Below are 16,126 nucleotides of genomic sequence, written 5' to 3'. Positions count from 1 at the left end.
CTAGGCCCCCAACGGCCAGATCTAGGCAGGGAAAGCTCCGACAGCCGCAAACCATGTTGTAGCTGCCCATTGATCCCGATTTGGCACCTCTAGACCTTGTCGACGTTCAGGACGGGAAGCCCCTGCTTCCCTCCCTGAAGAGCCCCTGCCAACCCTCTCCAACATACGCGTGCCACGAGATGAATCACCAGCACCAACCCATTGGTCCACCCCTGACCACCGAGCCACATACCTACACTAGGAGGGGAGGGGGAGGCCGAATCCAGCAACGCCAGCGAACTGCCACGATGTAAGCATCTGCCGGCATCCCACGCTGCCCTCGGCCCACAGCGGCTGAGCAATGGATCGACTCGACCGACGCCACTACTTCAAATGTGCACAACCATTGCATAGCCCGTCACACCGCGACCACACCCGCGCGTCATCACGTGCTCCGGTGCGAGGCCGTGGTGTGGCGCGCTGCTTTAACGCCGTATATGGATCCCCGAAAGTCTGCCTGCGCCAGCCTCCAGCACTCGGCGAGGAAGATACCCCCTCCGCCGCTTGCAGCGAGGGAGGAGGAGGAGGGAGGCCCGGCGGCAGCGGTTGCAGCGGCTAGGTTGACCTCCCCGTCACATGCGGGGTGACGCCCGAGGAGAAAATGGTTTTTTTTTTCGCTCTGTTCCTGCTCTCTAGCCTCATGTACTGTGAGCGGCACTACAGAAAATTGAGAGGAATGAGATGGTAGACATGATGAGCTTAGAAAGAACACTCTTATCCACTTTTTTTGTGTGTGTCGCAACATACATGACAATAGGTACTTGATATTAAAACTCATACAAATTATTACGAAATGACGCACAGAGCCATCTTGTTGAAAGATTTGCTTTTTATAAAGAACGATAGAGCCATCTCCATACTTAGTTTTCTGGACTCTAGCAACATTTCGCTGGCACTGTCACTACTTCACTCTGGCACCAAAAACGGTAAACTTTCCGAGCGCGTAGGATTGTCCATCACATCGATGGCACTGGAACAGCCTGCTGCTGGGTCTTGCGGTCCGGCGCTGCAGGTGCCGGCGGTGTAGCGTTGGGGCGGCGGCAGCATGCCGTACCCTGGCGTGGCGCTGCATGTGGCGCCGGAGGGCTCTGTCCCTGACGGTATCCCTCCGTATGAACTGCATGCACATCACAAGTTAACAGAGTGTATACGTAGAATAAATACATTACTGCTGCAGAGTTAACCTAGTAGAACAAGTTACCTTGTATGGCAGCTGAGCATGGCAGGGTGCAGCATATGAGTATAACAGCCAGGATTCCCATGGCTGGTACCATGGAAGAAGAGGAAGATCTCATCATATGAACACCACTTTTCAGTAATTTCAATTGGCTCTACGACAACGGCAGAGGGAAGTTATGTGTGCAAGGCTTGTGCAGCGCAAAGACCTCTCTCGTATAAATATAGATACGTAGAGATATCGGATATTATGTACTACCTACTCTGAAGAACCGTCTTGATGGAGTCAGTTCACTTAATGGCCGGTCAAAGTTCTTGACGATTCAAATAAAAGAGTTATTGCAGGTTATCTACAAGGCTACGCCTTTTCCATAAAAATCTACAAGGCTACGGCTTCAATCCATATGTGGTCATCACTGCAGCATGTGGACGTGTAGGTACTTATAGCCTCTGGGTGCAGCCGGCTAGAATAGGTTGCACAAGGTTTATTCAATCAGTTTGGCTTACGAGCCTCTCGTAGACTATATGTATGAGCTATGAAATCTCAGATTCGACCGGTTGTGGTCTTGTTTTCTTTTTATTTGTTTTACTGTTTGAAACTCGGTGACTTAACTTGATTGAATAAACCAAGGGAGTACAAGTATTTGCATTCATGAAGTAGAATATATGTATTTCCACATCTTGGATGTCAAATGGCTTCACATCAATGTGCACCTTGAATGCTTCGATGTAGTCACTTGGACAAACGAGCTTGCCGGTAGGTTGTCGCAGCAGACACAAAGGCTGATGGGTCCACTTCTGGGCGACGCCAATGATAGCAGCACCACTTTTTTAAGCCAAGAACCATAGAACAATTATTCAAGGGTATTTTCTATATTAAAATGTAAATATGTACATACAAAAGAGGACAACAATAGCGAGAGCATCAACATGGCTGTGCATGATACTTGTATGCATACAACGAAAACTTCCACATGTGATTCATGCGTAGAAGTCGACGTTTGCAGCAACCTGCAGGTTCTTTCGGTGTGGCGCAAGTCTGGCAGTCAACGGCAGCGATGAAGTGCTTCCGCATCCTGGACACTCCGCTGACCTCCTGCCCGAGGCCCAAGGCGCGGGAGGACGTTCTCCTTCACGGTTTCCGTCCACAAAAGCTGCATGCACATAATCCGGCCAGACATAATAATTAAACATACTAGATACATGATGCCCCATGCGTTGCCGAAGGAACCTTTTTAAACGAAATGCATAAAGTTGCTACAGGAATATCTAGAACTAATGGGAAGCGATAAAGGGTATAAAAAGAGGAAAATTGAATTGCATTTAAAATAATGTGTCTCTAACAAAAATGTGAAGGGTGCACTACATAGGTATGTTCTGGTCGCCCTAGCACATATACTGTCAATACACAATCTAACGTAAAAGTAAACTTATGACTAACATGCATGAATTGATGACGTGACAGCAATTCTACATAGAGTAATACGAAAACAATGTACTTTATAACTTGCATGCATGATTTGCTTATGTGGCATGTTTTGCATGTCTAGGAAAAATTGATAGTGGGTTGTAGCTATTTAAGAATAGAAGATTAGTTCCTTTTTGTTTCTCGTGGAAAAGAGTGTGTATGAAAGGGAAACAACAATTCAGTAGTTACCTCGGGCTGCCGCGGCCGAGGATGCCATGGAACAGCATACGATGAGAGCCAGCAAGAGCGCAACATGGGTGGAAGAGCGCTCCATGATCACGTCCCAGCGCTTCTCAGTGTTTCTCACAAGGAATGGTAGCACCAGGAGAATTGGACTACGGCTGGTGCTGCACCGAAGTTTCGGATACCTATGATCTCTTCCTGCTAGCTGCTCGCGTAAGTAGAAGCTTATATATATACCTATATTTGCTCACACAGTCAAAGTTCCTTTGTCAGCAGTCAACAAAGATGTGTTTCCAGCAAGTTTCCTTTGGCTGCAATGGGATTTATCAACATACAATCTTTAATTTCTCAAGAAAGTCTATGATATCTTCTTAGAAGAAAAAGTCTTTGTGATATTTGACCGTTTCTTCATATAGTATTAGTATAATGCACGCATATAGTTTTGACCAAACGGCCATGAGCACTATTCAAGTGAGACCGTGGAATTTCAACAAGCTGCTCATACCCGCCTCCTGGAGAAATTTAGACCGTGGAATTACCAAGTCCACAAGTGGGGATCAATAAAATCCATAAAAAAAGTGGGGATCAATAAAAAGCTCAAAAGCCCCGCACGGTAGATGTGCTGGTCCAGCAATGTCTGTGCTTAAGAATGTGGCATGGAGAATGTTCAGCGCATACATAAAAGATGTTCATCTGTATTTGGAAATCTGGTCATCATGTCTTTAAACCATTATCAATGGCTATTTAAGAATGCGTGATTGGATTTTTTAAAATACAAGATAAACATTGTTTTTATACATGATGAACATTTATAAAAAACAAATTAAAGATTTTTAATACAAGATGCACTTTTTAAATACACAAAGAACACTTTTTAAAACAGATGAATACTTTTAAATACCTGATGAACAGTTTTGAGAAAACATGCACGATGAGCATTTCTGAGTACATGCTGAATATTTTTTAGATACCATGTTGTATGTTTTAAGAGAAAATATGTGATATAAAATTTAATACATGATAAGAACTTTTAATACCTAATAAACATTTTTAATACTTGATGTAGTATTTGAAAATGTTTACTCTTGAAAAACAAATAACTGAAAATGAATAAAAAGTGAAAAAAAGAAAATGGGAGAAAAAAAATAAAACGAAAAAGGAAATGAAAAACATAGAGGGATAATAAAAAATACATTTACCTAAGAGAAAAGTGAAGAAAAAGAAATGAGAGCAGAAACAAAAAGATATGTATGACTAGACCGGTCCAACGTGCTAGTCTTTAAATAAATGATAAGAAAAACAGCATATAGTAACATAAAGGATTGTTGCCTTGTTTGTTTGGGCTTTAGCTTCAACAAAATCAAGTGTGGGTTTGCTGTGGCACTGAAGTATACCAGGACATACTTCAGCCAAGACACTGTAAATTGCCCGAATTGGATTTTGGCTGAGTTTTCAAAGCTCATTTAAAATAGTTGTTTATTTCACATTCAAATTTTTCAAAGCTGAATTTGGTCCCTAAAGCTGCAGCAAACTCCGGTAATATATGTGTCTAATGATGATCCAGCCTACTTTGCTGTTGCATGTCACATTCCGTGACGTAGGACTCTAATCGATCTTAAGTTTGCCCATGATTTGTCGATCTCAAGTGAACCCAACAAATGGAATCTGTGCAGCACCTTTTTTTAGGGGAATCCGTGCAGCACCTATTCCAGGTTGTTATACATTTAACTAAAGAATGGAAACTTAATCCGTGCGGCACCTATTCCAGGTTGTTTGGACGTGAACCCAACAGATTAAGTTTCCATTCTTTAGCGGGCCTAGTGGGTCGTTCTTTTCTTTTCTCTGTTCTTTACTTACGTAAAAATCAAATACTCCCTCTGTCCCAGAATATAAGAACGTTTTTGATACTTCTTTGCTAGTGTCAAAAACGTTCTTATATTCTGGGACGGAAGGAGTATATAATTAAATAAGTGGCCCACCTAGTGTCTTCAGGCCTATTCAGTCCTGTTCTTGTGTCGGGCCATGCCCATTCCAGCATATTATATCGTGTCAGGCCTTAATGCCCATTATCTAAATTAACTGACAGGGAGCTCGGGCCGGGCCGGGCTGGCACATCAGTTATCGGGTTTGTTCAATAACAACTTTAGTGTGGTTTGTTTAATGAAAATGTACGCATGTCTAAAAACTAAAAATATTTTTTTTAAACGGAGGCAAAAGCTTTGCCTCATCCATTAAATAAGAGAGAATAGAGTTTATTACAAGTCACTCAATACACGACATGAGATCACTCTCGCAAAATGATGGACCATAATTTTTTGGCACCGGCGATGACCCAAAGGTTGGCCTCGGTCTCTATAGAGGCAAGCAATATAGTTGGAGGAGCGCTCCTGTGCTTGAAGACCCTTGCGTTTCGCTCGTTCCAGACAGTCCACGAAACAAGCATGGTAAGGGACGCCTTGGCTTGACGGTTTGGCGTGGTGGTGTCGCAAGTACTTGCCCACCAAGCCTCAACCGAGTCGAACAGGGGCCAACCGTTGGTGTCAAGACCGAGAATGTGGAATTTGTCAATGATCAAAGATTAGAGCCTCCGTGCGTAGCGGCATTTGTAGAAAAGATGAGGCCCACATTCCTGCACTCTCATGCAGAGAGGGCAGAGATTACAGTTGGGCCACGCACGTTTTGCCAAACGATCGGCAGTCCAAATTCTGTCTTGTAGCACTAACCAAGCGAAGAACTTGACTTTTGGGGGAGCCCAAGCCTTCCAAACCATTTTGTCCAAGGGTGTAAGAACCATTCCTAAGAATTGCGCCTTGTATGCGGATGCCGCCGAGTAGGTCCCACTAGCCGTATGCTTCCACACAATGTCATCCTCAGTGAGATCGTCAAGTTGGACCTCCTGTAAAAGCGCCCATTTTGTCCAAGGGTGTAAGAACCATTCCTAAGAATTGCGCCTTGTATGCGGATGCCGCCGAGTAGGTCCCACTAGCCGTATGCTTCCACACAATGTCATCCTCAGTGAGATCGTCAAGTTGGACCTCCTGTAAAAGCGCCCATAAGGTGAAGAACTGTCTGATGTGCTCTGCAGAGATGATGGTGGGCGGTTTGATCTTGAGGATCTATGCATTGTGTGAGAGGGCCTCCCGAACCTTCCAATTCTTTCTCTTTGACGCTTTGTGAATGAGCGGGGCAATGTCTTTTGGCTTGCGTCCATGAAGCCACGGTGAGTCCCAAAAAGGGGGTCTTCGCACCGTTGCCAATGGTGATAGTAGTGGAAGCATAGAAAAAATTTAGGTCCTCATCGCATGGGTCTCCCATCCCCACCCACATATTGGTGGGCTCCTTATATTCATACCACGGCCATCGCAACCGGTGGGCTCGTGTAAACTTGTTGGTGTTCAGAACTCCAAGACCCCCATACTGAATTGGCCGGCAAACAATCTCCCAATTCACCAAAACTAAAAATAATGAAAATATTCATGAGCTCGTTTTAAAAAACAACATGTACTTGTTCCGGAAAGGACGCATGTGCCTGGGCCGCACGTTGTCGGCTGCAGTTTCAGGTTTTCGCGAGTTGGTTCAATCCTCATGCACAAGCGCCAGGCGCAGCAACATAGGCCCGCCAGGACAAGAAGCTCCACATAAAATCAAGCTGGGCGTAGGTACGTACGGTCGTATGCATGATAGCTAGCTTATCGTTTATTCAAAATCTTTGGCACAAACCATTGATCGTACATGTAACTGGTACATAACAATATATTCATAGTACTATATCGCATGCAGCATATGTATCGGAGGTGCTTCATGCGGAAGGGTCGACGTTGGCTGCAACCTGCAAGGTCTTGCGGCCAGCCGATGTCCCCGGCGGCCGCGCAACCGCGCAGCAACACAGTCCGGCCAGGAGAACAAAGATCCACATAAAATCAACCTCGACGCTAGCTGATCCTTTATTTAAAATCTTTGGCACAAACCATTGATCGTACATGTAACTACACAACGATATGCTCCACATAGCATATCGCATGCAGCATATCTACCGGAGGTGCTTCATGCGGAAGGGTCGACGTTGGCTGCAACCTCCAAGGTCTTCCGGCGTGCCGATGTCCCCGTGTGGCCGCAGCCTGGGCAGTCCGTTTTCCTGTGGCGTGAGGGAAAAGGCGCCGGAGGACTTTGGCCGTCACGGTCTCCGTCCAGAAATACTGCACGCACGTACGTATTATTTTTTATAGTCACCAATTCACATGCAACCACATGCACGGATGAAAATTGCTAACTTCTATATATTCGAGGGAAGAAAGGAGAATATACAGTCGAGTACTTTACCTGGGGGCGCCGTGGCCGAGCACACCAAGGCGCAGCATAGGAGGAGAGCCAGCAGGAGAGCAGCGCTGCGTGCGTGGTAGGAAGAAGGACGCTCCATGATCATGTCGCAGCGCTTCTCAGCCATTCTCTCTCCCCGTTCTTAGTAGTTTTTACGAGGAATGGTTGGGAGGACTAGTAGTGGAGTACGCACAAGATTTTGGTATGATCTGTTCTTGGCCACTCGCGTTTCTTAATATACACATATGTATGCTCATAGGTGAAAGTCCACTCAGCTCAGAGGCATGCTTTTTCCAAGTGGTTACCTGCTTAAATTTCTCCCGAAGGGTCTTATATCTTAACTTTTTCCCAGTGCTGCTTTCCTCATATATAATAGTACAATGCACTCATGCCTTTTGACCAAACGGTCATGTCAATGTAAATTACCCATTAACAACATTTTTTTATAACTATTCAACAAAATATGTCTTTACAGTTATTTAAAAAAAATTGAAATCTTTTTAATTTTGACTTCTTGGTTATATTTATTTTCTTTGAAAATGAAAATGTATATGTAATATTCACTGCCACCATGACGTTTTGAGATTTGATTCGCACTAGTTTCAGCCGGAGCCGTCTTTTTTTGTATTTTCAAAGAAATGTAAAGACCTGAATAGATGGGACCCATGATGTAAATATATTTGTATGAGAGCTAATAAATTGTAAACCCCTCCAGAAAAAGATAATGAGTCATAAACAATGCACTTACTCTCTCTCTCTCTCTCTCTCTCTCTCTCTCTCATGCCCAGCACAACCTCACCGCTCCTCCCATCATCTTCTACACCGAGTCCAGTGTTCTCAGAGCTTTCTTGAATGTTCATATTGCACATGAGAATACGTGGAAGAAATTGCCAAGTAAATCTTCACCAAGAACATAGTATTTAGAATGGAACACCTTCCTCGCCGAGCTTGCAGCTGCCACCATCCATCCATGTCCTTCTCGAGCATTTCTCCACCATATCTATCCAGCATATATAGGCTCTCGGTGTTCCATTTTCCCGAGCTTTGTTGGAAATATGACCTAGAGGCAATAACAAATTGGTTATTATTATATTTCCTTGTTTATGACAAAAGTTTATTATTCATGCTAAAATTGTATTGACCGGAAACTTAAATACATGTGTGAATACATAGACAACACAATGTCCCTAGTGAGCATCTACTACACTAGCTCGTTGATCAAAGCTGGTTAAGGTTTCCTAACCATAGACATGAGTTGTCATTTGATAACGGGATCACATCATTAGGAGAATTATGCGATGGACAAGACCCAACCGTAAGCTTAGCATCAGATTGTTTAGTTTATTTGCTATAGCTTTCTTCATTTGAAGTATCTGTTCCTTAGACCATGAGATCGTGTAGCTTCCTGACATCGGAGGAATACTTTGTGTTTATCCAAACGTCACTTCGTAACTGGGTGATCATAAAGGTGCTCTACAGGTATCTCCGAAGGTATCTGTTTGGTTGGCATGGATCAGGACTGGGATTTGTTGGCCCTCTCGGTAATACAACATCTTAAAGAGCTTGCAAGCAATGTGACTAATGAGTTAGTCACGGGATCTTGTATTACGGAACGAGTAAAGAGATTTGCCGGTGACGAGATTGAACTAGGTATAGAGATACAGACGATCGAATCTCGGGCAAGTAACATATCGCCGGACAAAGGGAATTGCATACGAGATTAACCGAATCCTTGACATCGTGGTTCAACCGATAAAAGATCTTCGTGAAATATGTAGAAATCTATATGGGCATCTAGGTCCGCTATTGGTTATTGGCCGCGCCCCTCACCTCTGCCCCCTGCCTCCTCGTCGCCCGTCGCCGCGCCCCTCACCGTCGCCGTCGCCGCCCCCTGCCTCCTCGTCGCCCGTGGCCGCGCCCCTCACCGTCGCCCCCGTGCCCTGCCTCCTCGTCGATCGCCGCCCCCTTAGTGAGCTCATATGAATTTTCCTAATTTAGATGTGTAGTTAATTTAGATGTGTAGTTAATTGAGTTATTGTAATTTGTTCATAAATGAATATGCAAAAGTTAGAATTTTTTTCTGTTCATAGATTTTTTTGTGATATTATTGTTGAATATGCAAATGTTTGTGTGTTCATATATATATGCAAAGAATATGTCAATTTTTTTCATAGAATTTTTATAATTTTTTCTGTTGTAATTTTGTTCATAGAATTTATCTTGTTCATAGAATTTTTATGATTTTTTTCTGTTGTAATTTTGTTCATAGAATAAGAAGAGAAAGTGTTTAATAGAATTAGTTAGAAAAATAATAGAACTAGTTAAACTAGTTTATTTTTAGTAATTACTACTTTATTCTATTTATAGTAAGTGCTTAGTAGTTGAACTAGTTTATTTAATAAAACTAGTTTATTTTACTATAGAAGTAGTTTATTTTTAGCAAGAAAATTAATAGAACTAGTTTATTTTTTTAGTTAAAGCAATTATTCCCGCATCGACGTCGACGATGCCAATCCCGCATCCTCGTCGTCGACTCGGCGGAGGAGGCCGGCTTGATCAGAGGGGCCATGTCCGGGACTGGGCTCCGCCGGGCTGGTTTTGGGAGGAGCTACCTTCCGGGTGGCGTAGGTTGGTGAGGAGCCAGCCCGTCATTGACCCGATCCTCGTTTGGTGGCGGTCGCGTGGGCCAGTGATGGTGCCGAGGCTTCCGGACACCGCGGAGGTGGTACGTCACCGTGTCAGCGAGGAGGACGAGCATGTCCGTCGCTACATGGTTGCGTTGGAGTGCAGGTTCGACAATACCTGGCAGGTTCTTCAGGGATCTCACTGGAGCTATGATCCTGTGATGGTTCCTTCTCTTTGGGTATCAACTGCCCGCGCCGATACCCGTCGGGCGCTACGGTTCTAGCTGTACTAGCGATGCTATATGTATGATAGTATTCGAGGTGTATTAGTGATAATATTCGACGATGTACGGACGCATGGAGATGATGCAGTTTTGCTTATAATTGAATGCATCCTAATTTGAATATTACTTTATTTTGTGATTTGATTTTGCTTATTGAATGCTCAAATTGGAAAACTACTCCTACTTTGAATGCTAAAATTGGAGAGCACTATGCAACGCGTATGCATATGATTAGTTGATAGCTTATAGGGTTTTTGTTTTCGCAGAAATCTAGGAGCCCCCCTCCATCATACCCGCCGTCGTCCCCGTCACCGACCCCCTCCGACCTCGAGGTGAGACCAGCCACGAAGCGGTTTTAGAAAGATAATTAAACGATATGTCGGGTTGACTTTAAGTCTATTGAGTCTCCACCATATATGAGAGGACGAAGAATCCCGACTGTTGTCATGGGGGTAGCTTCTCCTTCGTTCCCGTGTGCTAGACAATTTGGTGTAATGCACTCGGGAACGAAAGGAAGGAGCTACCATCACCGACGGTCGCAAATGTCTGAGAGGAATCAGTAAGGGAGAGTTCCACCATATATATATATGAGAGGACGGAGAATCCCGACTGTTGTCGTGGGGGTCGCTTCTCCTTCGTTCCCGTGTGCTAGACATTTTGGTGTAATGCACTCGGGGACAAATGGAGGAGCGACCATCACCAACGGTCGAATGTATACACCACGTGAGCGGAGAGTTTTCAAGAAAAGACTCGACAAACCGATAGTCAACCCGTGATGAATAATAATGGTCTAACTTAGGTTTTTAGTACATATATTTAATTGTAGACGTTTAATATTTGAATTATGAACATAGGAAATGTCGTACTCGGACGACGAAAGTCTCCCGTGGGAGTGCGACTGGTGCCACGACGACCGAGGTCTGTGCGACAGGCCTCACCTGGACGAAGATCGGCGCTTCAGTATTAAGCTGGAGGAGACCTTCGATGTTGAAACGGTACGCAATGACGACAAGTGTTATTTTTTCGTAATTAAGCACGACTTCAACTATTTCAACGTGTACTTTTCATCTTTTACAATTCGACTAGCTTATCCCATGCCATTCAAGATGCTACATCTTGGAGAGGGTGGGTTTTGAAGACCATGAAAGTATGGAAACAAAGAAAATTCACGTAAGGACCCATCATGATATAGATTTTGAAGTAAATCTGTATAATTCTGAGAGCGTAACCCATTTTGGTTGCAAAAATTGGGAAGCATTTTGCAAGATGTATAGTTTTGATGAGGGTATGCTTGTCACCATGGATCTTGGTGATCCTGACATCGAGCAAGACAATATGGACATTTGGGTCCTTGTTGATACGCCTCCAATTCTACCGCTATGTGAGTTTCCCAAACATAGTTATTAGCTAATTTATATTGTTCATTTCAAAATAGTTGACAACTTATTTTCATTGACAGCTTATTTTGATTGTTCAAACAATGTGCGGAACAAGGTAGACAGAACCTACTACACCGATGGCTCTGAGTTAACTTATATGGAGAAAACTCATTTGGTCGGTTTTTGTACTGATCTTGAGAATTACAATATCTATTGTAAAACTCCTCCACATTATGGTCAATACGTGCCATTAGTGCACGTGTTGAACTACGGTAACTACTATGGAGATACCCTGGTAAGATTTCTTACTATTACGACATCCGTGCATCTTTTGCATACTTCTAAAACTAGTACATCATTGCTAACTATGAAGTTATTACTATGTTTTCAACAGATAATCCCAGAGGATTGTGTGCCTCATTTGATGTATCAGAATGGTAGCCTTGATGTTTTGAACATACAACCAGGTCATCCTACGAATCTCAACTGTCCATACCGGATTTCTAAAAGAAGTGGAGACATGAAAATCAAAGAATGGAAAAAATGTATGGACAGTCGCAAGGAGGTTCTTGGAAGCAAAAGGAAGCGAAGCGCAAAAATTGGAGACAGGATGATCTCCATTCTCCATAATGGAGAGTCGGGGTCTATATTGTTTTATGCTATTTTACCTTAAAGATGGTATTTAGGTCCTACCTAATACTGATGATCATGTGCTAAGAACAATTAAGTTGGGTTGGTTCGATGACTATGAGGATGATGATCGTATGACTTGTTATTAATAACGAGTAGAAGTTGTATGATGATGATTAGTAGGACTTGTTATTATGATGATGCATGATGCGGGCATGAAGAGTTATTATATATGAGTGGGTGAAATGAACATGGATTGGAATGAAGTGAAGGCAACAAGCATGTGGTGCATGTCGAAAGTAGTACTAATCAAACTTGATCAAGTTAGGATTAATATTACTTTCGACATGCACCACATGTTGCCTTCACTTTAATCTAAGCCATGTTTAGGCATAGCAGTAGCGTTGGTAAATCAAGCACGGAAATAAGAGAGGACAGTTATCTCTGTTAGCTAGCTTACACACCCTAAATTATCCCCTATACCCTCCCCCCTTTCAAAAAAACAAAAACCTCAGCCACTGAAATGCTGATGCATGGATGCCTTTTGGTCCCGGTTGGTGTCACCAACCGGGACCAAAGGCCCTCCTGCCTGGGCTGGCCGCAGCGGCCACGTGGAGGCCCATTTGTCCCGGTTCGTGTAAGAACCGGGACTAAAGGGCTAGGGCATTAGTAACGACCCTTTAGCCCCGATTCAACAACCGGGACAAAAGGCCCTTACCAACCGGGACAGATGATCCTTTTTCTACTAGTGATGACAAGTGAGTCGTGTCTGTCAGTACATGAGAAAACTTAAGTAAAAAATGGTAAACGCCAAGGTTCGAAGTGTGAACTCAATAGCGTGGTCGAGCTATGCTAGCCACTCCACCGGATAGATTTATATGCCTACTTTGGCCCCTTAGTTTTAATGTACTGTGGAACTAAAAGCTTGTGCTATTCAAATTGGTTGGAACCAGTGCGGCCCATTTAGCATTGTTCATATTTAAAAACTGTAAAAAGTCTGTAAATTATAAATCACACTAATACCAATAAAGTTCATTTTTTTCGTGCAGTATTGATAGTTATAAATATTATACATATAACAAAATTAACAAACTAAAAAAATGTTCATGTACCTTTGAGAATATTCATGTATTATTTTAAAAACATCAACATAATTGAAATAATATATATGAATTATAACAATGCTTCTGTAATATAAGATAAAATAATAAAAATATTTTTAAAATTACACATCATAAATATTATTTTAATTATTCAAATATTTGAATAACTATAAGCACATTTTTATAATTCATAAGTATGTCTTTCTATAATTTTAAAGCCCGTCTCATGAGGTCATTATATAACCCTACTCCTCTTTCCATTATTTTCATATAAAATAAATATAAAGTCAATGAAATCATATATAGTGACATCACATAAATGGTCGATCCATCAATTAATCAAACTGGATGACGGAGCTGTAGACTTTTTCTGGCTTCCAGTCAGCGGGGATGACCTGGTCGCCGACGAGCATCTTGCCAGACTCGTTAGTGATGCGCAACGAGAATGACCCCTGCATGCGGTGTCGGGCATCCATCCTCCAGATGGAACCCCACGACTCCTTCATGGGCACCCAGTCCCCCGTTGGAGCCATCTCGCCGCCGTTACCAGCGTCCGGACGTGACTCCATGATTTCCAGCAGTTTCACATCGCCGTCGCCGTTCTCGTATTCCACCAGGATTGCCATGTAGAACGGGTTCGACCCCTTCTCCACGTGGAACATCACGGCCAGCCCCGGGTACTGGCACGGCACCCTGCAGAGCCATACCAGTCGCCAGTGTCAGTAAATGTCGTCTCCCAAACACAAAATATCATCTTGGTAAGATAATACGATGGTTATGATGGTGACCGGCGGAATAGATAGGTGGGTGTGGTACCTCCGAAACTGCATGTCAATGATGCCCGCATTACGAAGCTCGTCGTTGCGGCCGTCCTTGGCCATGGCTCCAAAGGCAGTGCCGCTGAGGTCGAAGTGGTAGGGAGAGACCGGATAGTAGTTCATGTCCGTGATGATCACCGTCTCCGGCACACCAGAGCACGCAGGGTGGTTTGACCTTAAGCACCTTATCTGCATTTACGTTGCACACCATCGACCACCATCCATGATCAGTTACAACGTTAGGCTGCACATACACATTCGCAAAAGAAAAAAGAACTATGTAGAATATCTCTGCATGCATGCATGTGACCATAATGTAGTGGTACGCATGCATGCAGTGTGTAGTAGTAGTGCTAACGTACGGCGGCCGGGTCGTACCTGGTAGCAGGAGCCGCAGCCCTTGCCGTCCTTGAAGAGCGGCTCGTTACCGCAGGAGGTCATGGCGGAGAAGGGGGGCAAGTTGACGTTCTTGAACCCGCAAGCGCCACCATTGTCGTCGGGCCCGGCGCCGTGGCGCGCGCCGTACCATGTCGCCTTGGCAGCGAGCCAGCTGGAATTGGCTGCAGGAGGAGTGGCCCCGTAGGACGGTGGTGTTACGGCCGGGGGATGCGGAGGCGCCTGGTGCTTGGCACAGCAGCCACGGGCATGGGCGACGAGGATGCAGAGGAGTAGAGCAGCCGCGACGGAAACGGAGGAGGGTGCCATTGTTGCCTCTTGTGCCCGATGGCGCTGGGCCTTGCCCTATTTAGAGCGCGGGGCTGCCGGGCGGAAACTGGCAGGGCGCGCCAACAGTGACCAATATTAATGTACTCCCTCCGTCCCAAAAAACATGTCGCGGGCGTAGTTCACCGGTAATTTTGTAAAAAAATCCTCATGGTTTCAAAAGCGTTTCAAACAAGTCCTCCGCCCCGTCTTCTTCCTCTGCCCGTCGCCTGCGCGTCGCCAGGGGCCGGCGCCGCCCAGCTGCGTGATTCGCCAGGGGCCGGCGAGCCCAGCTGAGCTCCTCCTCCGTCGCCAAGTACCTGCTCTCGCCGCCTTCGCCAATTACCTCCTCTGCCGCCGCAGCCCAGACCTGCGCCGCCGTGGTCTCCTCCCGCTGCCTGCGGGCTTCGCCGGAATCTCCTGCCACGTCTTCCTCGAGGCCGCGCGCTTCCCTCCTGGAGCCCCCGCGCATCCTCCTGGAGCCCCCGCGTGCGTCCTCCCTCGTGCTCCCGCGCATCCTCCTGGAGCTCCCGCGCGTGCGCCGCCACGATCCCCTACTGGCATCGCCGGAGCTTGCCTCGACAATCTGGTGGACCAGGAGCTCGCCGGTGGAGATCTGCCTGTGCTGCTGCTGCTGCTCCCTCTCCCCTGCCCGTGCTGCTGCTCCTCCTCTGACCCTGCCCGTGCTGCTTCTCCTCTTCTGATCCTGCCCGTGCTGCTATTGCTGCTACTCCTCTGCACTCTGTAGAAGGTACAGTGCTTATTCATCAGAGTACTGTTGATTTACTGTTACTGATCAGAAAATTAAAGAGAGCATGATTAATTCAGAGATCAGATGATGCTAATTTAGATGATGCCAATTCAGAGTGAAACTGTAAAATTCAGAGGATGCAAATTGTTGTAGCACTAGCAGCATTCATAAAACAGTCCAGGTTAAAACTTTGTAGCACTAGCAAATTCAGATGATGCCAATTCAGGTTTGTAGCACTAGCAGCATTCATAAATCAGTCCAGGTTAAAACTTTGTAGCACTAGCAAATTCAGATGATGTCAATTCAGGTACAGAAATTTTTATCCTTAGTATTTTTGGTAATTTCAGTTAACTGAATATTTCTATCCTCAGTATTTGCTTTGCACAAATGAGCTTTAAGTATAATCTATCTATTTTCCTTCTTGATTCAACATATGTAACATTATGCATCCTGATTGTATAAGCAAAATAAACTCCAAATCTGAAGAAAAATGATGTTGTTGATCTTAGAATACTCTTTTTGTGTGTGTATATTCTTGTTATGGTACCATGGTGTACTCATCTTTTGTCATTGATGGCAGGAACACATGAATATGGATTTGAACTTGATGCCTCAAGAGGAAGAACATGGAACCATTGATTTGAACTTGATG

General features: G+C 44.6%; 1 protein-coding gene and 1 long non-coding RNA gene across 2 annotated transcripts; both read right to left on the bottom strand.

Annotated features, from left to right (window-relative positions):
- Positions 1 to 735: 735 nt before the first annotated feature.
- Positions 736 to 1,399, bottom strand: LOC123073604 (uncharacterized). The gene is made up of 2 exons (XR_006435704.1): positions 1,241 to 1,399; positions 736 to 1,156 (listed from the first exon to the last, which is right to left on the bottom strand). It is a non-coding gene; the product is annotated as an uncharacterized lncRNA (long non-coding RNA).
- Positions 1,400 to 13,538: 12,139 nt separating this feature from the next.
- On the bottom strand, positions 13,539 to 14,726 carry LOC123073602 (expansin-B7-like). The gene is made up of 3 exons (XM_044496677.1): positions 14,400 to 14,726; positions 14,020 to 14,210; positions 13,539 to 13,896 (listed from the first exon to the last, which is right to left on the bottom strand). Exons 1-3 carry the CDS (start codon positions 14,724 to 14,726, stop codon positions 13,539 to 13,541), a joined length of 876 nt encoding a protein of 291 aa, XP_044352612.1.
- Between the last annotated feature and the right edge of the window lie 1,400 nt (positions 14,727 to 16,126).

This window comes from Triticum aestivum, chromosome 3D (assembly GCF_018294505.1).
Source record: "Triticum aestivum cultivar Chinese Spring chromosome 3D, IWGSC CS RefSeq v2.1, whole genome shotgun sequence".
Lineage (NCBI taxonomy): Eukaryota > Viridiplantae > Streptophyta > Magnoliopsida > Poales > Poaceae > Triticum > Triticum aestivum.
This window is presented reverse-complemented; position numbering and strand designations above follow the sequence as displayed.

Coding starts and splice junctions, on each gene's coding strand:
- LOC123073602 (XM_044496677.1), bottom strand. CDS start 14,726: ATGGCACCCTCCTCCGTTTCCGTCGCGGCTGCTCTACTCCTCTGCATC. Junction 14,211..14,399: donor GCTGCGGCTCCTGCTACCAG/GTACGACCCGGC, acceptor ACGTAAATGCAG/ATAAGGTGCTTAAGGTCAAA. Junction 13,897..14,019: donor ATTGACATGCAGTTTCGGAG/GTACCACACCCA, acceptor ATGGCTCTGCAG/GGTGCCGTGCCAGTACCCGG.